The 24931-nt window shown below is 44.7% G+C and overlaps 1 protein-coding gene across 13 annotated transcripts in view; it reads right to left on the bottom strand.

Annotated features, from left to right (window-relative positions):
• Positions 1 to 24931, bottom strand: part of RALGAPA1 (Ral GTPase activating protein catalytic subunit alpha 1) — a 287874-nt gene that overhangs the window by 109203 nt on the left and 153740 nt on the right. For all 13 annotated transcript variants that reach the window (XM_053285328.1, XM_053285342.1, XM_053285334.1 and 10 more), the window contains 4 exons: positions 16484 to 16612; positions 14741 to 14866; positions 12000 to 12058; positions 10703 to 10811 (listed from right to left, as the gene is read on the bottom strand). In XM_053285328.1, the coding sequence (XP_053141303.1) occupies positions 10703 to 10811; positions 12000 to 12058; positions 14741 to 14866; positions 16484 to 16612 (423 nt within the window). The remainder of the gene's footprint in view (positions 1 to 10702; positions 10812 to 11999; positions 12059 to 14740; positions 14867 to 16483; positions 16613 to 24931) is intronic.

Raw genomic sequence — 24931 nt, 5'->3', positions numbered from 1 at the left:
CTAGAGGACTCACAGGATCTCTGAAAAAAGTTGGCAGCACAATAACTCGGTTTAGGTGAAAATCAGAAATTATTTTTTGTAAGATTGTTTAGTCCATGCACATCAGCATCTTATCAGGGTAGAAACTTGTAAATGGTGTGTCTATACGCAAGGACATTAGCTCATTTACCCCTGTGGGCAGTGGTAATGGTGATAAGGAATGCAGTTTTTAATGTTATAAACGTTATTGAGGCTGAAGCCAATGGCTCAAAAGGGTCCATAGTCAGTGCCGAAAGCACCAAGGATATGCTCCATTGGGCTATTGGTTGCCTAATGGGTGAATATAAATTTGTTAGTCCTTTTAGAAAACCTCTGCAATCAGGATGTGTAGAAACAGACTTCCCATCCCAGCTGGTATGCGTAGCAGAAATAGCAGCCAAATGAACTTTGAAGGACACATTAGCCAAACCAGCTGTCTTTAAATATAAGAGTTTCCCTGATAGAGGCCTGCATAGGTTTGAATCCTTCCAATTTCACGTAGGTGGTGAACTTTTTATGTACTTCAGCCTTGCGGAAGGTTTACGCTGGTTCAATAAGATCTTATCTACTAATCTATTCACCATGCAGTTAGTCTTAGCGTTCTTACATCTGGATGTAATACCTGGTTGTTGTCTCATAACAGGAGATCTGGATGTTGAGGCAATCTCTAGTACTTGTGTTGAGATAGTCTGAGTACCAACTGAAACCAGGACTGGTAGGGCCACCAAGGTGTTATCAGGATGCACAACACATGGCTGGTAAGTCATCTGACTACAACTTGACCTATTAGAGGTTGAGGAGGGAACATGTACAGGAGGTTCAAAGTCCAGTCCATCTGGAATGCATCTCCTAAGCACCTTGGCTTGTGTCTTGCTCTAGAGCAGAATTTCATGCTTTTGGTATTCTGTAAGGTATAAAAAAGGTCCATTGTAAGATGGCCCCATGCACTGAGACCCAGATCTATTTCTCCATACTAACTTCATCAGGAAATCGCATGACTCCCCTAAGTGCCTGCCTGGAGGTGATACTGGGCTGGATGAGAGATAACAAGCTGAAGCTGAATCTTAACAAGATGGAGGTACTGTCTGTAGGGGGATGGGATCTGAGAGATGGTTTAGATCTGCCTGTTTGGGTTGGGGTTACACGCCCCCTAAAAGATCAGGTTTGTAATCTGGGAGTGCTCCTGGATCCCATACTCTCCCTGGTTTCTCAGGTTGAGGCCGTGGCCAGGAGCGCTTTTTATCAGCTTTGGCTGATACGCCAGATACGTCCATTTTTTGAGACAAATGACCTTAAAACAGTGGTACATCTGTTGGTAACCTCTAGACTTGACTACTGTAATGCACTCTACATGGGGCTGCCTTTGTATGTAGTCCGGAAACTACAATTGGTACAGAATGCGGCAGCCAGATTGGTCTCTGGGTTTACCTGAAGGGGCCATATAACACAAATTCTAAAAGAACTGCACTGGCTGCCTATATGTTTCTGAACAAAATACGAAGTGCTGGTTATTACCTATAAGGCCCTCAACGGCTTAGGTCCAGGGTACTTAAGAGAGCGCCTTCTCTGTTGTGAACCCTGTCACCTATTAAGAGCATCTGGAGAGATCTGGTGATGGTTGCCACCAACAGCCTTCTCTGTGGCTGCCCCAGGGCTTTGGAACATGCTACCTGCTGAAATAAGAGCATCTTCTTCTCTGTTTGCTTTTAGACGGACCCTGAAGAAGTACCTGTTTTCCCAGGCTTTTAACTGAAAATTTAATTTTTAATTTTAATGTGTTTTTAATCTACTGTGATTTTTATCTGTTTTTATGAATTTTAAATGTTTTTATATTATGTTTTAATTTGTACATCACCTAGAGATTTCTATACTAGGCAGTATAGAAATGCAATCAATCAATCAATATAGGAGTCAGATATTTCGAGTGGATCTCCCACTTGTGCTGCTGTTGATGTAGGAATGAGAGGCTCAGGTTGTCCACTAGTATGTTGTCTGTATCTTTTATATGGATCGATATTGGGGGAATCTGGTTTTGAATGCACCAGTCCTCAAATTGTAAACTCAGGATGCAAAGTGATCTGGATACTGTTCCTCCCTGCCTGTTGATATATGTGATGGCAGTTGTGTTGTCCAGTTGTAGCTGGTCTACCTGACCCTTCACTAGATGTAGGAAAGCCTTCATCCTCAAACACAGCCAGGAAATCAAAATAAATGATGTGTAGTAGTTTCTGTTGCAACCACATCCCTTGTACTTGGTGACCTTTGCAGTGAGCTCCCCAGCTGAACAGGTAGGGGGGCTGTGGTAACCCAGACTGATGGTGTCAGGGTTTTGAAAGCTACTCCTTAGAGATTGTTTGGTTTTGTCCATCAGTTTATAGATTGTAGCACCGGAACAGGGATTGAAAGACATGGGTGTCGGCTGTCTACACTGGGGTAGAAGACAGAGAGAAACCATAATTGTAATTCCCTCTTCTTCAAACGTGCATATAGTACCGTTGTGCTGCAGGAGGCCATTAGCCCCAGAAAGCATTGAACCAGATGTGCCTGCTGGACTGGATGAATGAATAATTCATGGGCCAGTTCCCTGATGGAATGGAACAAATCTATTAGCAAGTATGCCCTTTTTGTATCGGTATTCAACACTGCATTGATGTAATTTATTGTCTTTACTGGCTCTAGATGAGACTTCTTCCAATTTACTCAGTGTCCAGTGGGGGTTACTGGCTCCGACGTTCCCTCAGCAGCCGAGGCGGGGGATGGCCCGGAGGTGGCCAATGGCCAAGTGGAGCAGCCCAGTGAGCGGCCAGCCGAGTGGCTGCAGCTTCACAGAGCCTGGAGAGAGCAGCCGAGGTAGCAGGTGGTAAGCAAGGTGCCTCTGGTTGACTTAAGCAAGGCACCACACAGGGAAGGGCGGGAGCATGTGAAGGAGGAGGGAACGGGAGACATGGGCACAGCTGAGGGGGATAAGGGCGAGAGCAGCCTGATATGGCAGGGCGGGGTCCCAATTACAGGGGGCAGGAGATGCATTAGCTGCCAGGAGGAATTTAAGGTGGGCTCAGCCAGTGATGAGGGGCAAGTGATGGAGGCTTCCGGAGAGAGACTGCCACAGTGACTCTGAGGAGGTGAGGAGGAGGAAGAGGATTCTAGTGAGCTAAAATCTCCTCACCTTGAAAACTCTGAGGCCCTGCCCGAGGGATATGAGAAGGAGAGCTAGGGAGGAGCAATGGCCCTAGAGAGATCAGCATCGTGACACTTGGATCCCCCGGTCTCAAAGAACATTCAACACATAAGACATCTGCAAATGTAACTTGTCTGCATTTCTTGAAACCAGGAGCCAATTGTCCAGGAACGGAAAGACTGCAATACCTCTGGTTATTAGATGAGTTACTATCACTGCCATGCATTCTGTGAAAACCTTTGGTGCTGCTGATAGTCTGAATAGTAATGCTCTGTACTGTTATACTGAAGCATCCATGGTAAATCTCAGGCACTTCCTGTGGTCTTCTCTGATGCCTATGTGAAAATACACATCCTTTATATCCAATGTTGCAAGTCATCATTCTTGGAATAATAGTGGAATTGTCTAGCAACATTATTATTTGGAACTTTTCCACACAAATTTGTTCAACTGACATAAGTCCATGATGGGATGAATTCCATCTCCTCTCTTGGGGATCAGAAAATAACGGGAATAGAACCCGTCCTGTCATCTTGTCCACCATACAGGGGCAACGCCCCCCCCCTCCAATAAGTCCTTTACCGCTTCTAGCAAGGATGGTATGGCATGTGTGTACCTGACACCTTTGAGAACTGGCATGGTCTTGAAATCTATCACATGCCCAACAGAAATAACCTTGAGGACCCAAAGGTCTAATGTTATGTGGTGCTATGCAGGGGCATGGCCAGTTTGATGGAGTAGGCAATTGGTGATGGTATTTGAAGAGTCATTGAGGTGGTATTGACATCAGAATGTTGAAGAAACGGTGGACTTGCACAAACTTCAATGATGCTGTTTAGGGGCCTCAGATTGTTAACTACGTGGTCCTGGTTGGTTTTGTTCCTGTTAGTGTAGGCACACTTGTTGAATGGCTGATATGCTTTCTTATAGTCTCTGTGATCCTGTTTGTAGGAGGATCATGGCTTGGAGAAGGTCGTGATGAGTATGATGATGTTGATGGTGCTGTAAATGACTTAGCAGTGAATTTTTTTCAGCTTCTCCAGGTTGGGCCTGTTTCTTTGCTGAAAAGGCCCTTGCCACGAAAAGGTAAGCCCTCTATCTTATCCTTCATGTCAGTTTGCAATGAGGCAGAATGGAGCCAGGCATGTCTTCTAACAGATATTGCGGTAGTCATTGATCTGGACTCTGTTTCTGCCAGATGCTTGGCAGTACTTAACTGTTGCCTAGTTAACAGAGCAGTCCTCACCATGGTCTCAGCGAACCATTTCTTAAAGTCCTCTGGGGACAACTTTTCAAAATCCCATCGTAGATTTCCCCATAGTGAATGGTTATATTTAGCCATGCAAGCAGAGTAGTTGACAACCTTGACAAAAAGGCACACTGTGGAATATACTTCCCATCCTATAACATCTAATTTTCTGTCCTCTTTTTTGCCTGACTTTGAAGATGTGGTGCAGTCTATAACCACTGAATTCAGGACAGGGTGTTTCAACGGGTAAGTATTGTCCTCTTCCTGTACCCAATAAAGGGCTCCCAGACCCTTTGATGTTGGTGTGGATATGTGTATGACTTCCCATGTGGATTGTGCTGCACAGGAGATAACTAGCCGTATTGGTAGCGCTACTGGATGAACAGACTGAAACTTTGTTATAAAATTATAAACTGGGTCACCAGTAACTGACTGTGTTTTAAGGCCAAGGTCTCATGCTTCAGCCATTTCCTTGACTTGCAAGTAATAGGCTTTCAACTTCTCAGTTGTGGAAATATGAGTTAATGGAGGAACATCTGGAGAAGGGTCGTTGACATTTTCTGTGCTCTCGGAGTCAGATTCAAAATCAGAAGGGCCACAATGTTCATCAGAAGAAGATGGAGTAGGTGAAGGAGCATCATGAACCTCAGTCCCAAGATTCTGATTTATGGATTTCAGTTGTGGGAACTGAAGTCTGAGTAGTGGTGGATACCTAAATGGGTTTTAGAACTGGCTTGTCTGGTATTTGGGGTGCTGCTCCAGGAGGTATAGAGGTCTGAGTTGCTGACTGACTGCAGTGGATGGCAACACCTTTACCAGAATAATAGGCATGTCGCCTGCTGCCAAAGTCTTAATCGGTATTGACTGTGTCAAAGTTGATGCGAGCAAAATGTAGACTGTGTTTGTGATGACCTTGATTGTTGAGCTTTGCATACTTTATAATCTTGGTAGTCATAGGGCAACCCAGGAGAAGTCACACCCATGCCACTTGTGCTGGAAGCCGTGAAACTCACTGGGTGATTCTGGGCCAGCCATGTATCTCTCAGCCTAACCTACCTCACAGGTTGTTGAGGATAAACATAACCATGTACACTGCTCTGAGCTCCTCTGAGGAAGAGCAGAATATAAATGAAATAAATGAAATAAATAAATAAAATGTAGTAGGTGCATGGGCACAGTGTGTGAACCCGCATGAGCACCAATGAGATGTAGTAGCCAGATGCAAAGCCTTTAGAGCATAGCATGTTTGTGGATGAAAAAACTTTGTGCAGTTGTAGTGATGATTGGTGGTGAAGACACAGGCATCCTTGGAGATGCAGTTTGAATTATCTGTACATCTGGCTCTTCATTAGGTTCTTCCATGTTTTGCGGCAAAACCCCCCCCCAACCCTTGAAGGTATTAGTAGATGATGTGCTGTTATTAGAATCCAGAATGGACAGTAGCGTTTGAGCTGTAGATGGGTCTAGGCCAGTATCCAAGTTCTCGATGTTGTCTTTGACACTGAAAGTGGGTGGCAGCGATGGTTCTCGGTGTCGAGGAGTCACTTGTATTGATGTTGTGAGAACCGGAGTGCTCAGTCTTGAAGTTGATCTAGTAAGTGTCAGTAGTGCTAGGATTGAATCAGAATCAAAGCAGGCAAAATTCTTATGTGTTGGTGAGTTGTTGTGCAAAGGGTCGATGGTTCCAGGGTCGATGTTCTTGGCAACGAAGGCTTTGATGTCAACCGCTTCGATGCCAAGTGCTGTTCTATAGGTGGCCTGTCCTGCCATGTCTTTGAGGTTGTGGTCAAAGTCAAGGGCTTGACATGCACTGTTTTATAAGGTAAACTCTGTAGCCCCGATGGTGAAGGAGTCTTCGATGCCAAGTCTCGGCTCTTATGTTTTTTCAGTGCTGGCACTGAGGAATCGTCATCCAAGGTATGGCACTTGTGTTTTGACTTCAGATGTTGAGATGGAGAGCTTTTGGTGGTTGTGGAGGTTTAAAGAGTGGAGCTGAGGAGGCCAAATCGGTGGACATCGAAGGTTTGGACTGCTTTTCCCCCTGCAGTCCTTGGCATCGTAATGGACACAGACTTCGACATCAAAGTTGAAGAGGTATCTGGCCTTAGTGTCACAGGACTCAGGACGCAGTCTGAGGGCCCTTTTTTCCCCTTGTCTGAAGAACAACATACAGATTTTACTAGCTGAAGTAAGGATAATTTGCCCAGACAAATCAAGCAGGAGTCATGGCGATCTTGGGATGGCAATAATGCTCTGCACTCTGAACACCTTTTAAAAGTTTTATTTTCATTTTTACAGTTCATTTTGAGAAAGAATGGCCATAAAAAACAGTCTTAGTCAGTCTGATAAAATGATATGCCTTATAATTTATGTTACAGGAGAAACTCTAGCCAAGAATCAATCAGAATGAGAAGCTATAGCAACAAGGTTTTATCACTACGGCAGTTGGAAAGGAACTGAAGAAAATGGTGTCCCGGTCACCTTTACAAAACAGCCACACCGAGTGCATGAAGGGGAACGTGTGTGCCATGAGGAGTTATAAGATTCCACCCGCAAGGTTCCTGTGCAGGTGCAAAACTCATTTTTATGGATGATAACGTATCATGAGCCAGATACAGTGGTACACCAGCTGGTAATCTCCAGGTTGGAGTACTGCAATGCATACTATGTAGGGCTGCCTTTGTACATAGTTCAGAAACTTCAATTAGTTCAAAATGTGGCAGCAAGATTGGTCTCTGGGGTATCCCAGAGAGACCACATTATGCTTGTTCTTAAACTGTTGCATTAGCTGCTGAAATGTTTCTGGACAAAGTACAAAGTGATGGTTATTACCTTTAAAGCCTGAACCGCTTAGGTCTGGGACTCTGGGTTACCTGGGAGAGCGCCTTTCTCTACAAGATCCCCCCCACTGCTCACTGAGATCCTCAGAAGAGATCACCGGTTCTTCTGGTGGCAACCTGGGATAGGGCCTTCTCGGTTGTCACCCCTAGGTTGTGGAACATGCTCCCCGTGGATATAAGAGGATTGTCTTCCTTGTAGGCCCTTCAGGAGAGCCTTAAAGACCCATCTTTTTAGCCTGGCTTTTAATGATATTTAGTTTTAATTGTAATTTTAATCTGCTTTTAATTGGTTTCTGATTTTAATTGTTTTGTACTTTTTTATTTTAGTGATTCCCACTGAGGGAAGAGTGGTATATAACTAGAATATGAATGAACGAATGAATGAATAAATAAATAATAAATAAATAAATAAACAAAATATTAGTTCATGACAATTATTAAAAGAAAAAAATGTAGCAACTCAAAAATTTGGATAACAAGACTAAAAAGGGGCACAATTGGAAGTCCCTCCCCTTTTTTCTTAAAGAAGATGACTTAAAAATAATTGGAATTGTTTTTGTTAAATATAACAATTTGGAGTTGGAAACTCCCCAGAACTACTTTTTTACTTAATGCACTTAAGCAATTCAAATGAGACTTATAGAGTAGTCCTATGCATGTTTATTTCATTCATTCATTCAATTTCTATACCACCCTTCCAAAAATGGCTCAGAGCAGTTTACACAGAGAAACAACAAACAAATAAGATGGACCCCTGTCCCCAAAGGGCTCACAATCTAAAAAGAAACAAAAGATAGACAATCCAGCAACAGTCACTGGAGGTACCTTGCTGGGGGTGGATAGGGCCAGTTACTCTCCCCCTGCTAAATAAAGATAATCACCACGTTAAAAGGTGCCTCTTTGCCAAGTTAGCAGGGGCTAACTTGAAACTAAGTCACAATTCAATAGGCCTTACTTCTAAGTAAACATGCATATTATTGCAACTTTGGTAGCTATGGATGGAATCCAGTCTATATCCAAGTAAGTCCCAGCAGTTATCAGATTTCCCCATAGGAAAATGCATACAGTCCAATAGCAGCTGAATTCAAAGAAACATTTCTACTAAAACTTTTTACAGAAGTACATTTGCATTAGCGCATTAGCAGCCTACTAAACCATATTAATTAGCTTACTTCACCACTTTAGTTGCTGCTTAAATTCACCCAATTTCCTAATTACTGACAAAGGATTAATTTATAGCTCAGTTTTAAATTCAGACTGCTCAAAATATTTGCGTTTCCTGTGAACTTTTATTCTACTTGTGGGATGGGGTAGCAGTCCAGAACCAGTTCCCTTTCTCTCCGACCAGAAAGAATGGCAGACTTCACAGAAAAAAGTTGGCTCTGGCTGGACAACGCAACACAATGCACAATCCCTTCCTCCTAGTAACTCGTGGGCTGGCTGGCTATACAAAACACAACTGAACAAGTAAGAATTTCACCCAGTCAGCAGAATCAGACTTCCTGTACACAAGGCAAATTCTACTGCCCCCCAAAAACAGATGGAAAATGCTGAGTTTTAGACTGAATAAGCCTTTTTTGTTTTTAGATTGATCCCCCTAAGAAGACTGCCTTAAAAGGGAGAAAATATATATAAATATAAAAGTCCATATGCTGGTCTTGGACCGTAATAAAGATGATTGATTGGTAAAAAAACCCCTCCAAACTCAGCAAGCTCCCTGGTACCAGATTCACCTTCCACTTTGAAAATACAGGTCGCCATAAACATCAGTACTAAAGTTCTCTCCAAGTACTGTTTAATCATGCATGGTCAGAGACCACCAGTTCCTACAGTCCAGAATACTTGATGGCCACAGCTTGACTACAGAGGATGTTAGGGCTAAGCCTTGAATTCAGATCCTCTTGAAAAACAAATACATGCACAGTACATACACAATAAATTAGGATCTGAGGAACTGCAGGCTTGTGGAGGCATTGCTGGCTCTTCCTTACATGAATGTGCAAATAATGTCAAATTCCATCCACTATTAGTAACTATGGGAAAGTGTCCTAATAAGGTTTAAGGATTCCCCTTTTAGCATCCATCCCAATGGCTTGAACCAGACAAGGTACCTTGGGACAATGGTATGGGCTCTGATCTTGCCCATGTACCAAAATACATTGAAAAAATGTTCAGAATAGTTGCAGCCGACAACCTCTTCTTTCCGAAGCCAAATTAGGGTAACCCTGCAGGCTGGAGAAGCAGTGAAGACGGCCTTAGTAACTTCTGCTGTGAAGTTACTACAACTACCTCACTACAACTACCACTATACCTATAAGTAGCATTGAATGGGGAAGAAAATGAGAACACCCCCAGTAAATATAATCGAGAGTGAAAAATGCTACTTTTAAAAATTCATTGACGAGGCAGGACATAGTTTAGATTCAAGAATCATTGCTTTTGTAAATTTAACAAGTAGGACATTAAAGCATATTGATAGAGTTTTGCATTTGTTAAGAAGCAATTTCTTTTTAATAAAAATAATTCTTTCTATTTTGGTTTTTAAGCCTGCACTAAAAATATTGCAGAGATATGGCCACTGAAACTGGCTGTTAAAATACCTCTCCAAATATCATCAAAAAGTAACAAGCAAAGTTCCAACACAAGTCAAGGCTGGGATCCAAGGAGCACCACACATGGGCAGAAAGCACTGCCACATGGGAAAGGAAGGCCACAGATGCCTCCCTGGTTGCAACCCCCTACAACATCGCATTAGGGATGTGCACGGAACTGGTTCGGAGACCCTTTATGGGCCTCCAAACCGGTTCGGTGGGTGGTTCCATTGATTCGAAGGCGGGAGTGTGTGCCACTTTAAGTGCAGGGGAGGGTGAGCTTACCCCTCCCGCCGCTCTTCCCCTGCCGGCACTCCTTTTTCAGTAAGTCCATGGGGCGGCAGCGTACCTCCCTGCCACCCCGTTTGCCGGATATACTTGGAAGCATCAGGTGCGCCTGCGCGAGGGTGTGTGCGTTGCTCATGGGCACACACAGGCATGCGGTAGGCGCAATGTGTGTGTCCCCACACTGGTGCGCCTGATACTTCCGGGTATATCCAGTAGGTGGGGCGGCAGGGAAGTATGCTGCCGCCCCATAGACTGACTGAAAAAGGAGCGCCAGTGGGGGAAGAGTGGCGGGAGGGGTGAGCTTATCTTCCTCTGCACTTAAAATGGCACCCCTCGCCTTTGAGCCTCCCCCGCCCGGTTCCATGCACATCCCTACATTGCATACCATACTGAAGATTCTCCTGACCTTCAGGAGTAGCTATTCAGGGTGGGGGTGGGAGGGGCTTCAGTAAGAGAACGGGGTCAGAAAAGTCCCAGTGCACATCTGGAGCATCACATATGGTTCTTTGGGTCCCAATCCTGGAGATTACATGCTTACTTTTAATGAGGCACAGATCACATTCAAGGCTTCCTTTATTTGAGGATGATGGGATTCGTGCACCAGTTCTTCACAGATCCATATGCCAAGGCTACAAAGAGCAACACATCTGCAAAAAAAAAAAAAAAAGTTGGGTAGCATTTTAGAGATTGACTTGAGCCTGACTATAATTGAAAATGTCAAGGACAGGGGTATCTTTCCCATTAGGCAAGGAAAGAAAACAGCCTCAAGTGGTGAGTCTACCAAGGGATAGAGAGTGCAGGCATCCTGCCTGGCCAACTGTTGCAGGCATCACTCACTTTCTTGCCAACACCACTCCAGCCTCACTTTTACTGCCACTCCTGGTGTCTGCTGTCCTGGCCTGCCCCCTCCTCTTCCTTGGTGCTCTCTGCCAGGTCAGAAGCTAGTGCTGATGCTGCCGCTCTTCTCCGTCACCTTCCAGGCTTGCATTGGCCCTGTTTCTTTCTGTCACGTACTTCCCCCAGCACCAAGAGCAGACAAGCTTAGTGTTAAAAGAGAGGGAATGGTGACAGTGAGATCCTGGCACCAGCAAAAGTGGAGGCAGCCCACACTGCTATAGCGTAAGTGGTGCATCCTGGTCCCAGCAGAATGGCAGAGTGTGTGCTGCTTGTTCCTTGTTTAATCAGGCAGGCAAAGAACAAAACAGCACAAGGACAAAGGACGTGCTAGGACTGGCACATGCTGTTCCTTGCTATAGCAGAGTGAGCTGCCTCCCACCTGGCCCCTGGGTCTTGCTGCCACCGCACCCTCCCTTTTAGCACCAAGCTTGTCTGCTCTTGGAACTGGAGAAAGCATGTGACAATGAGATACAGGGGTTGGCATACACCCAGAAGATGAGAAGGAAGAGTGGTGAAGCCCATGCTGGTCTGAACTGGAGAATGGGGCTGCATCAGTGCTGGGCTTGATCAGAAGGCAGGGCTGGTGAGGTGGCTGTGGTGTGACTTGAACGGTAAAAAGAAATGAAAGGGCCTCTGGTCAAAGATGTAGAAAATTCACAGTACATTGAGTTTGCTTATGTGGGCTTAGAAAAGTAATATCTTACTGCCGAAATTAAGAGCGTTTCCATTTTATTTTTCCATAGAAGAATGGTGTGTGCTACTACCTTTTAATGTTTTGCTACATTAAATATTCTCTACTCTTATATGGAGTGTTTTTAAAATTTGGTCTTGGTACAAGAATTTTAATTCTAAATTTCAACATTTATTAAAGTGATTAACTGAATAAATAAATTAAGCAATTTGCCTGGTGCATTACAATGATTCGTGGTTAGCTATACCTTGCAGGTCCAGATGGCTCCTCTCTTGCAGAATTCAATATTGTTTTGATGATCAGTTCCTGAAAAAAAGAATTTCCAAGATCACTCACCTAAACTTGTCTTCATTTAACTGATGGTTTCATCATATTATCTAGACCCATTTCAAAGTGGCTTTCAGGCAGGCTATGGGGTGGAGACTGCCTTGGTCAGCCTGATGGGTAATCTCCAATTAGGAATTGAAAGAGGAAGTGTGACTCTGTTGATCCTTTTGAATCTCTTGGCGGCTTTCAATTCTATCGACCATAATACTCTTCTGGAGCATTTGTGGGGTTGGGCTAGGAGGCACTGCTTTGAAGTGGCTCTGTTCCTACCTCTTGGGCAGATTCCAGATGGTTTCCCTTGGAGACTGTTGTTCTTCCAGATCTGAACTTTTATATCTCTAATGCTTTTAACATCGATATGAAACCTCTGGGAGGGATCATCGGGGGATTTGGTGAAGGGTGTTATCAGGATGCTGATGACACCCAAATCTATTTCTCCATATCAGCTTCAACTGATATGCCAAGCTGCATCCGTTGCTTGAGAAAAACGACCTCAGAACAGTGGTACATATTCTGGTAACCCCCAGACTTAACTACTGCAATGTGCTCTATGTGGGGTTGCCTTTGTACGTAGCTTGGAAATTGCTGTTGGTAAAGAATATGGCAACCAGGTTGGTCTCTAGATAATCTCAGAGATATTACTCCCATACTAAAAGAGCTACACTGGCTGCCAAAAGTTTCTGGGCAAAATACAAGGTGCTTGTTATAACGTATAAAGCCCTAAACAGCTTAGGCCACCTTCTTCGTCATGAGCCCCACTGTCCATTGAGATCATCTGGAGAGGTTTGTCTACAGTTGCCACCAGCTCATCTGGTGGCTATGCTGGGATGGGCGTCCTCTGTTGCTTCCGAGACTCTGGAATACGTTCCCTGCTGAAAAAGCTAATGACCATCACCACATTGTGTGGCAGATAATTCCATAGATTAATTATGCGCTGTATGAAAAAGTATTGGGTTTTGTTTATATTTTCAGGATTCAGAGTTCCTCCCTCAAGAATGTTATCCTTAGGGAACAAAGAATTCCCAGCTGTTTTAGACCAAACCTCATATTATTTCAAGCATGTCATTGGCCCTTATATGCGTAATGCAGAGAAGACAATCTATATAATTAATTCTATTCTATCTATTCTATTCTCGGTATATTAATAATTACTTAGCCGGACAGATGCATGGTGGACCGGAAGTGGAGAAAAATAAAGGTGGCGGTGAGGAGAGGCAGGCGGGCAAAGCCCCGCCGACTGGGAGGAGGCGGCAGAGGGTGAAGCCCCTGCACATTGGGTGAGCACAATGACCGGAGGCAGGGGAAAAGCGAATGGGCAAGAGAAAGAGGCGCTGGGGGAAAGCACTGAGGGAAAGTGCTGAGAAGACGCTGGAGGAGGTGTTGGCAGGCCGGCTGGAGGCAGGGGAAAAGTGAGGGTGAGATAAAGAGGCCCCAGGAAAAAGCGTCAAGGAGAGGCTGGAGGAGGTTCTGGAAGGCCAGCGAGGAGAGAAAGCAGTGACGGGGGAGAGAAAGCGGTGGTCAGGCCAAGAATGGGGGGAAGACCAAACTAGAGGTGCAGATGGGGATGGGAAAGAACTCCTGTGGCGGGGGAGAACGAAATGGGGCTGAAGTGGGGGAAGGGTCAGGAGAGCGAGCGAGGGAGTTGTGGCGGGGAGCGAGCGAGCGAGGGAGTTGTGGCGGGGAGCGAGCGAGCGAGGGAGTTGTGGCGGGGAGCGAGCGAGCGAGGGAGTTGTGGCGGGGAGCGAGCGAGCGAGGGAGTTGTGGCGGGGAGCGAGCGAGCGAGCGAGGGAGTTGTGGCGGGGAGCGAGCGAGCGAGCGAGGGAGTTGTGGCGGGGAGCGAGCGAGCGAGCGAGGGAGTTGTGGCGGGGAGCGAGCGAGTTGTGGCGGGGAGCGAGCGAGTTGTGGCGGGGAGCGAGGGAGTTGTGGCGGGGAGCGAGGGAGTTGTGGCGGGGAGCGAGCGAGCGAGGGAGTTGTGGCGGGGAGTGAGCGACAAACTAGCGGCACAGATACTATGCGCCGGGTCTGCTAGTATGTAAGAATACTTTAAAATTGACAAAGTTTAAAATGGAAGTACGGAAAACTAATCCGAGTAACTGTACTATTTATTTATTTAGTATGTTTGTGCAATGGCCCAAATCATGCCTCTGGGAGTAAACATACATAAAACATAAACATTAGGGTTGTGCACGAACTGAGATTCGCGCACTGGTTCTGCACTGCAGGAAGGGTAGTGGCGAGCAGGATCTTTAAGTAAGAGGAGAGCAGGTCCTTACCTGCTCTCCGCCGCTGCATGCAGCTTCCTCCTCTGGCAGGGCTCATCACAAGTACCCATGCGCAGCACTGTCATGCACATGGTGTCCATACATGTGCGGGTGTCATTTGCGTGATCAGCATGGTGTTGCTGACCACGCAAATGGCGCCCACACATGTGTGGATGCCATGTGCATGTGGTGCTGCATGCAGGTACCTGGGACAAGCATTGCCACAGCAGAAAGCAGCATACGGCGGTGGTGAACAGGTTGGCTCTCTCTAGAGATCCTGCTCACCACTCCTCTCTTCTTATTTAGAGGTCCTGCTTGCCACTCCCCCCGTGGGGGACTGAACTTAGGAGCTTCAACAAGGGGAATGAATAAATGTAATATGCTGCTTTTCAAAACCTACCTTAATATCCGTAAATTGAGACACTATAATGTCAGGAGTGTTTGGATGTAGAGCTGGTAGTTCACAATATAGATTGGGAAAGCAAACCAGAGAGCCTAGGAGAACTTGTGCTTCTACTCTTGGTGCCTGGGTAAAGATATGAAGAGACTGAAGTGAAGGTAAGAGTAAAGATATGAACATATCTAACACATATACAAGCACAGCCCATTTAGTCTTTATCTCAAACGAAATTTCATCCTCTAATGAAATAAATGTATGACTGCCTTTTAAAAATGCATTTGTCCCTTGTCAACCTCATCTCCTTTTGTTTGACACTTAATATCCTTGCCTTTTCATTTCCCAGCTCTGTTGAAATTGAAATTTCTATCTTCTTCAGTGAGGAACCTACCTTGTTTGTTTGTATTGCTCTGTATAGCTTAATTTACCACTGAGGCAGCTAAATTAATAATATAAAATCTATAAAAAATTAGAACTGAAGATCTATGTGCCAATGAGCTAATCAGAATGTAAGCAGCTTGCATATATAACATATAGAGAGTTATAAATAATATATTTTGTATTTATTTTGCACACAGTGCTAATTTACAGTGGTCCCTCTACTTACGAAATTAATCCGTTCCGAATGCACATTTGTAAGTCAAAAAATTCGTAAGTCGAAAAGCGGTTTCCCATAGGAATGCATTGGGAACGGATTAATGCGTTCCGGAGCCTAGAAAAAGACCCAGACCCCCAGTAAGGCTTGCAAACTGCACAGGAACATTTCTTTTCAAGAATAAACAGGCAGTAAACAGGCAGGCAAGTCAAGGAAACCGCATGTAAAATTCGTAAGTCGAGGAAACCCCATCTAAAAATTTGTAAGTCGAGGAAACCCCATCTAAAAATTTGTAAGTAGAAAAAACCACATCTAAAACCGGATCTAAAACTGCCGTTTGTAACTCGAAAAATACTTATGTCAAGTAGTTTGTAAGTCGAGGGACCACTGTATTTACATATAACACACCCCCTACTACGAGGAATTGTAACTAGTAAATCTTGTACAAGGAATCCTTTTAACATATTTCAAAGCTAGATACAGTCACAAATCTCTCTATCTCTCTCATTAATTCTCCAAGCCTTGGATGCGTGGCAACCAGAGTGGCAGCACCGATCGCGAGAGTTCCTGAGGGAGCTGCCGCTGTCATCGGAGAGAAATAATGGTGTTCTGTTCCAGGTGTTCCAGGCCACAGGTGTTCTGTGGCCTGGCCCGGCCAGGGTGAGGAGAGGAGGAGGTGGCGGTGGGGGGTCCTGGCCCGGCCGCCAGGAGGAGATGGGACAGCCTGGCCCTGGCCTGCCTACCCCTGGGGTGAGGACGAGGCGGCAGTGGCGGGCCCTGGTCCGGCCACTGGTTGGCTGGAAGGCCAGCCTGGCCTGGCCACTGGGAGGAGGCAGTGGCGGGACAGCCTGGCTGCTGGGGTGAGGAGGAGGTGGTGGCGGACCCTGGCCTGGCCACTGGGAGAAGGAGGCGGGAGGTAGAGGAAGCGGACCGGCCAGCCGGCCCACAAGAAACTGTGTGTGTGTGGGGGGGGGGCGAGAAGCGGGGGGGGGGGGATGGTCGGTCGTCTGTCTGACAAGCCAGAAAGCCAGGCATGCCGGTGTGGGGCGGGGGGCACCAGCTGGGCCAAACTAGAAGCGCAGATGATCTGTGCCTTGGCCCACTAATTGCATATAAATCGACAGCAACATGTAAAATAAATGATCACTTACATTGAGAAAAGATGATGCTGCCACTCGACCAGCTGCTATAATAAAGTCCATGATCAGCATGGTAGCACCAGGCAAACCAAGTGAAAAAAACTGAGGAGAACAGTGCTTGATAATTGTATTGACAATATCCTTGAGAAAAAGAAACATATCACTATTTTTAGACAGGTTGCTTATAATTCTATAACATTCTGCTAAAGAAAAGGCAGATCGAAGTGATAACATACATAGTTTGGAAGTCTGCTTTGAGAGTGTTGAGATCAGTGTGTAAAACCGAAGCTAGATCACAAACAGTTGTTTAATTTATTTATTTTTTAACTGAATGGAATAGAATCAAAATTTGAAAGTTTCTGCTGAACTCAAACAGAAACAGAATACTTAAAAAAAATTTCTCATAATTAGTTTCAGAATCAGGGCTTTACAAAAACAAAATAAACCCTACTCCTTGATGTATTGGTACACTCACTGGCCAATATGCAAACAAACTAGGGCTGTGCAGAATGTTCCGAGCTTGGAATGTTCCAATGCGAAATGGGCCATTTCAAGTGTTCCGAGCTTGAAACAGAACACCCTTCAAATGAAGGGCTTGCTTCGAGCTCACAATGGAACAACCCCATCCTGAGTCAAAATGTTCTGAGCATTCTGAGTGCCATTTTGGTGGGCTGTTTTCCCCTTGCGTCCTGTTTTTGGCACTGGCTTCCAATTGGCTTGTGATCTCCTTGCTTCTTCGTTGGCTTGCTATCATACAAATAACAAGCCAACCAAGAAGCAAGGAGACTGCAAGCCAATTGGAAGCCAGTGCCAAAAACAGGAAGAAAGTGAAAAACAGACCACCAAAATGGTGCTCAGAGGACTCATAACATTTCAAGCCCATTCAGTCAAAACAACCGGGCGAACCAGTTGTTCCAACAGAGCATTCTGGGGATTTGCATTCTGAGCTTGGAACAGAAGTCAAATCCCATTCCGCGCATACCCCTAAAACTAACTCTTCACTAATGTGCTATGGTTTTTTTGTTGTGAGGGGCAATTTTCTGAGATCTCCCCCTCTTTTTGCAGCTGCCTGTGCCTTCTGAAACTATGTACCTGAGGGTGAGGGGGCATTCAAGAGATAGTTTCAGGAGGCACAGGTGAAGGGAAGATCACAAAAAAAGCGAAGGGAAGATCACAAAAAAATCACCCCTTTCCTACTACATGTCTCTGGAAGGTTAGTCTGGATGTGGGCAACCAGCCCTAACCAAAATGAATCATGAGCACCAAGTCAATATTCTACCAGGATTTTAATATTTTGGGTCTGTCTGTATTCTGTCCTTTTCAGGGCTGGGAAGCAGCAGACAGGTAAGCAGGATGTTAGCTGCTTTACAGTTATAATCCCCTGCTTCAGCTGTGAAGGCATATTTAATTTAATTTAAAATAAAATAAAAATAAAATAAAAATTCACCCTGCCTTTTAACCATACAGTGCCTCTCCTTCAAGTTTTGATGTGCTAAACTGCAGAAACATTTGTTTTATAATCTCTAAACAAGGAGTCAAATATGCATGGTTCTTTATTAAAAAGTCAACATTTCTGTAAAGATTGTGACTGCAGGGTCCCAAGCAATGCAGAATGCAGCAGCCTCCCAGCATCTAAGGTCTTAGCTGCATAAAACCAAGAGACTAGAAAGGGGGAATCTTGCAGCAAGTTGTGTGAGTGAGAAAAAAGAGATACATTTTTTTAAAAAAAAATATTAAACATTATAAATTTCCCAATCAAACTACATCTTTCAGGACTAAGTAGAAATCAAAAGAAAGATTTTCCCAGTGTCTCAGCTACTAAGTTTATTTCCATCTTGTAGATTTTTCTGGTTAGAATGTTTAATGATTTATTAACAATGGCAGGAAACTCTATAACAATATATTAATCGCCATATCACATATGCAAACAAAACATCATAAAGTGATTCAAAAATTTTCCACAAGAATAAGGAAGGCAGGCTGATGTTCTAGCCTTCTAGTTACTGAACTGGAACTTAACACTTAAGCCACGGCTTGGCATCAAGTCAGGAAGCGTAATGGTTTGATTCCTTAGTCAAAATAAAATATTTTGAAAAATACTTAGGGGAAAGTTGCTTGCCTCTAAATAAATATTTAATAAAAAATGTATTTTGAAGATGTAATATATACTGATGCTGCACTAGTGCAAGTATCTCCTTCCCCACTGGCCGGCCCGGCAGCGGGCACTTTCCCTAGCCAGCTGGCCTGGCGGTGGCCACCATTTTCTCTCCCCGTACCCGTGGCTATCTGGCAGCTGCTTGCAAACTCTCTCAAGAACTGCCACGCATGGGATTAGCCACGGGTATGTCTTAGAGAAATAAAATATATAGAAAATAGATGTTTTGTAATTTGTACCATTTTGTAAACGGGTATTTGAAGTTTATCTTTGTGTGCTTAACAAATGCATATGCACAAAGAAACTTTAAATACTTAAAAATCCTCCAGTTTGGCATTAGAATGTGTCTTTATTGCAATCACTGGTGGAAACAGGGGTGGAGCCACCATTGTGTAAATGAGTTCAAAGAACCCGGGCCGCCAATGAAAAGGGCCGCCAAAGCCTGGGGGTGTGTGGTTCGAGCTCCGGAAGAGCCCCGAGCGAGCTCTCCCCTGTCTTTATTTCGCTTTCTCTTCCTCCAGCGAGGGAGAGAAAGGGAAATACATGCTATCAGGCAGCAAATGCTGCCTGAAATGAGAGGGGAAGAGCTTGCTCAGGGCTCTCCAGAGCCAGGGCGTGGGGAGTTTGCTCGGGGCTCTCTAGAGCCCTGGTGTGGGCAAGTTGAGTTCGCTCGGGGCTCTTCTGGAGCCTAAGCCACGCCCCCATGAGTGTGATGTCACACACATGGGACATCGCTGGGGGGGGGGGCGCCAGGTGGGGCTGCACCCAGACCACCATTTGGCTGACTCCGTTGTTTGGCTGGTTGAGACATGACTTTTTTGGCTGATTGAGACACTGTCAGGAAATATAGAGACTTGATCCCAAAAGTCTAAATGCCTTCAGTAAGAAGATCAAAACAAAAACAAAACAATTCACATCATTTAAACATTAAAACCATTATTTATATTTATTTTTATGCTTATATCCTGCACTTCCTCCAACAATCTCAGAGCGGTGTACATGGTTATTTTCATTAAAATCATTTAAAACCAACATTAAAAATTTAAAACCATAAATTTAACTAAAAGCCTGGGTGAGTACTTGTGTCTTCAGCACCTTTTTAAAAGTTAGCAGTGATGGGGAGGCTCTTATTTCAACAGGGAGTGCATTCCAAAGTAAAGGGGAAGCAATGGAGAAGGCTCGTTCCCAAGGAGCCGCCAAACAAATTGGCGGCAACCGCAGACAAACCTCTCCAGATGATCTTGACAGGCGGTGGGGCTCAAGGTGAAGAAGACGTTCTCTTACATACCCAGGGCCTAAGCTGTTTAGGGCTTTATAGGTGATAGCCAGCACTTTGTATTTTGCATGGAAACGTATCGGCAGCCAGTGTAGTTCTTTCAACACAGGAGTAATACGGTCTCTCTTAGATGACCCAGAGACCAACCTGGCTGCCGCATTCTGGACCAACTGTAGTTTCTGGACTATGTACAAAGGCAGCCCCAAATAGAGAGCACTGCAGTAATGCAGCCTAGAGATCACCAGCATATGTACCACTGTTTTGAGGTCATTCATCTCAAGAAACGGACGTAGCTGGTGTATCAGCCGAAGCTGATAAAAAGCACCTCTGGCCACCGCCTCAACTTGAGACACCAGGGAGAGGTTCGGATCCAGAAGCACCCCCAGACCTGTTCCTTCCAGGAACCATGACACCATCCAGAACCGGCAGATCAAAATTATATCCCTAGTTCTGACCCCACACAATAAGTACCTCCATCTTATCTGGATTCGGCCTCAGTTTTTTAATCTCTCATCCAGCCCATTACTGCCTTCAGGCAGGCATTTAGGGAGGTTATGCCTTCTCTCAATGATGCTAACATGGAGAAACAGATTTGGGAATCATCAGCATATTGATAACAACCTGCACCAAATCTCCTGATGATCTCTCCCAGTGGTTTCATGTAGATGTTAAACAACATCGGAGATAATATGGAGCCCTGTGGGACACCATAGGGAAGTTCAGATTTGGAAGAATAACAGTCTCCAAGGGACACCATCTGGAATCTGCCCGTGAGATAGGAGTGGAACCACTGCAAAGCAATGCCTCCCACCTCCAATCCCCTCAGACGTTCCAGAAGGATACTATGGTCAATAGTATCGAAAGCAGCCAAGAGATCCAAAAGGACCAACAGAGTCACATTCCCTCTGTCAATTCCCAATTGGAGATCATCCATCAGGTCAACCAAGGCAGTCTCCACCCCAAAGCCTGTCTGAAAGCCAGTTTGAAAAGGGTCTAAATAATCAAGTTTCCTCCAAGATCGCCTAGAGCTGGGAGGCCACCACCTTCTCAATCACCCTGTCCAGCCATGGAAGGTTGGAGACAGGCCTGTAGTTCATTAACTACAGGCAGGATGCAAGACAGGCTTCTTCAGAAGTGGTCTGATTGCCTCCTTAAGATAAGGAGGCATCCTGCCCTCCCTGGCCCCAGTCCTGCACACATCCCATAGATGTTACCTAGAGACAGCAGGCTGCAGTCTCACTGGGTAAGCAGTCTCACAGGATTACACAAGGACACAACATAATGATGCACAAAGAAAGGACATCTGTTCTAAAATAGTTCTTACATTAGTGGAAGCTGTTGACAATGCACTGCACAACAGGTAGCATAACTGAAGTTGTGCAATTTCATGCAGCTTTGCAAACCTTAGTTTAACACTAGTCTGGATGTCAGCCACTGTGACAAAAGATGTCAACTAAAGTGCAGAATATTTTGTAAACAAATCTAAACTTGTACATAAAGAAACATAAATTTAACTTTCTTCCCCTGAAAATCCTTAGAAAAATCCAAGTTGCATTCTGCTGTGGTAGTTCTTGTCTAATTACCACTTAGGTTCTCTCACTCTCATATTGATAATAGGACTCTAGGGTGATCATTTAAATTCTGGTTCTGTATTGATTATGGTTATCTACATGCTTTCTGTTTGCTTAATCTATCAGTGCAGGATAACCTCTTTATTCGTGAAATGGCTATTTATGGTTCCATGTAACTGCAGGGTGTCTCACTGACACCTGTTTTCAGTATTCACAGATATGAAGGACTTAAAACCCATACATCCACGGTTGCTAGAGGGCCGGAAGTAACCATGGAGGTCACTTCCGCCCACCATTTTGGAATTCCTTTCCTTGAAAAAACAGACTTTCCCCCGCAGTATTGCATGATTTTGGAGGACATTTTGGTGCGTTCCTGGGTCCATGGGGGGATTCCTGGCCACATTCAGACCCCGCAGAGCACGCCACAGTAAGCTTTTTTGAGTTACTTTGACATTTTGGGGACATTTTTTCTTGTTTTCCCTCCACTTCAGAACCTAACCCCCCTTTCCCAACAGCAACAATGACTTGTTACTTGTGGTTCCATTACCAGCGGCAGTAGGAATGGAACCCCTGTGAGTAACTAGGTTCTTCTGTACATACTTTCAAGATAACTTTCCAAGATAATCAAAGCAACTTTTCGCTGTGCTTGGGTCTTTAAATAGCCACATCTCTTTAGTCTTAGATTTGATGTCATATTGGAACCAATCTAGTAAATCCTAAATACTCTTGATATCTTCACCTGGTAATATAGAAAGTAATTGTAATGGCCAACATCCACACTAATGAAGTGCTGCTGCAGTCTCTGTGCATGCTTTGGGGAGGGGCAATTTTTGTCCAGAAAATATGATGTGTGATTGCCCCCCAAGAGTCACATAATCCTTAGGGACATTTGTTCAGAAGTCACCATCAGCTGCAGAAGGAAGAAAGATAGACAAAAATTGTCCTACCTGCAAGTGCACATGCAGCATTAGCTGCACCAGCACTTTATTTGCCTGGATGTCAGCCAATGCCTTTAACCAGACTTCAGGTTTTCCTAAACTTTATAATCTAAAAGAAACCCCCACAGTAATGTTTTGCATTCATTCCTTGGTTCATTGCAATCTAAAGGAAACCAACCCCCCACTAACTGACCAAAGATACACCTTTTAAGGCAGTGATTCTCTTATATTTAGCTGGGGGAGAGCAACCGGCCCTATCCAACCTTTGAGGCCCTTGCCCGGCCGGGGAGACCGGCCACGGCATGGAGGCGAGCGACAGCGGTGGGAGGGGGAATGGTGGTGGGGGCCCGGAGCTCACAACTGCACTAGCACCCATTATATGGAAGGCAGAGGCAGCGGCACCAGAACAATCGCGGGCGGCATTTCCTTACCATAAAGAAATACTATGAGGGCGGAGGGAGGGAAACAAAAAACAAACAAACAAACAAAAAACAAATAAAGAATATTAATTAAACAAAAAATAGCCTCATAAGTATGTAGGAACGCAATAAGGGAGAGGGAAGAGCAACAACAAAAACGGGGCTACAAGAAAAGGAACAAAAAAAGGGAAAAGGGAGAGGGGAGAGAGACGAAAAAAAAGGAAAAAATTAGAAAAGGGTGGAGGAAAACAAAGACAGAGAGAAAGAGAGAGACAGAGAGAGAGAAAAAGAAAGACCAAAAAAACCCCCAAAACCACAGAACACAGAATGAAAAGAAAAAGAGACAGGGACACACACACACACACACACACACACACACAGAGGTCAAAAGATATGAAGAACACTTTAAGGGGGGGGGAGCTAGTGCCCGTTATTATAACGGGCTTAAAAATACTAGTTACCTATAAAGCCCTTAATGGCTTGGGTCCAGGCTATTTGAGAAAGCACCTCATTTGTCATTGTTACGATCTTCTGTAGAGGTCCGGTTACGGTTGCCACTGGCTTGTTCGGTGGCGACCCAGGACCAGGCTTTCTCTGTGGCTGCCCCAGGGCTTTGGAATAGAGAGAGAGTGAGCCAGCGTGGTGTAGTGGTTAGAGTGCTGGACTAGGACCGGGGAGACCCAAGTTCAAATCCCCATTCAGCCATGAAACTAGCTGGGTGACTCTGAGCCAGTCACTTCTCTCAGCCTAACCTACTTCACAGGGTTGTTGTGAAAGAGAAACTCAAGTATGTAGTATACCGCTCTGGGCTCCTTGGAGGAAGAACGGGATAGGAATGTAATAATAATAATAATAATAATAATAATAATAATAATAATAATAATAATAATAATATTCCTGCTGAAATAAGAGCATCTCCTTCTTTGTTTGTTTTCAGGAAGAACCATTTCTCTCAGGCTTTTAATTAAAATTAATTTTAATAATTTAAAAAACTTTTTAAAAATAATTTTATTCTATTATTTTATTGTCATGTATTTTAATTTGTGACTTTTAAATACTTAAAATTTTGTACACTGCCTAGAAATATACATATCAGGCAGTATAAAATTATGATTGATGAATGAATGAATAAATAAATAAAATAGCTAGCAATCCATTTAAAGCCCCACATATTCAATAGAGGATCTTTAGGAGTTGCACCAAGATGCAAGGCCACTGATCTTTGGTGATTCACTGTATAGCCTGAGAAACTCCCAAATTTAGAAATCAAAGCAATCAGTGGGGGGAGTATGTCATGGGTTTAGACAAGAAAATCAGGGCATTGTCTGCATATAAAGCAAGCTTAAACTCCTCTCCACCCACCCAAATGCTAGAGATTGTTTGGTTCTGCCTAACAACAATAGCTAAGAGTTCAAGAGATAAATGGAAAAGTAATGAGGAGAGGGGCATCCCTGCCTAGTTCCTCTAGCTAGATTAAAACTAGAAGATAAGATACTATTAAGTGATACTCTAGCCTGGGGTGATTTGCAGGGAATATTAATCCAATTAATAAATATCTCAAGAAAGTAAAATTGCTGAAGGCAATATTTGAGAAAATCAGTTTTCGTGCGAAGAAGGCTTCCTAGTTCCTTCTTCGCGCGTGCGCAGAAGGCTCCCTGCACTTCGCACTCGGCAAGGCAGGGAGCGGGCGGGCGGACGGACGTCTCGCTGCCGCCCGCCTGAGCGCGGTTTCTCCTCCGGTCCGGGCGAGATTTAAGTGGGCTTCAGCGGCAGGAGGGGGCTTCGAGGGGGCGGTAGGGAAGCACCCTGCCGCCCCCCCGATTTTTAAAATGAGGAGGAGCAGAGCCATAATTAGTAATAGAAGCGGGCGGCGAGGGATCCTGCCGCCCGGATTTCTTGCAATATTTACGGCGCCAAAGCAGCAAAGGGCGGGAGGGGTAAGTAAAGCCCCCCTCGCCCTTAATGGAACCCCCCACCCTAACCCTCCTGAACCAAAACCACCCCTTCTCCAGACCGGTTCGGAGGCCAGTAGAATCGATCCGTGCACACCCCTAACTACAGTTGAAACAGGACTCCTTGCAGTAGATTCTCTGCACGAGTC

Source organism: Hemicordylus capensis, chromosome 1 (genome assembly GCF_027244095.1).
Source record: "Hemicordylus capensis ecotype Gifberg chromosome 1, rHemCap1.1.pri, whole genome shotgun sequence".
NCBI classification, from domain to species: domain Eukaryota; kingdom Metazoa; phylum Chordata; class Lepidosauria; order Squamata; family Cordylidae; genus Hemicordylus; species Hemicordylus capensis.
This window is presented reverse-complemented; position numbering and strand designations above follow the sequence as displayed.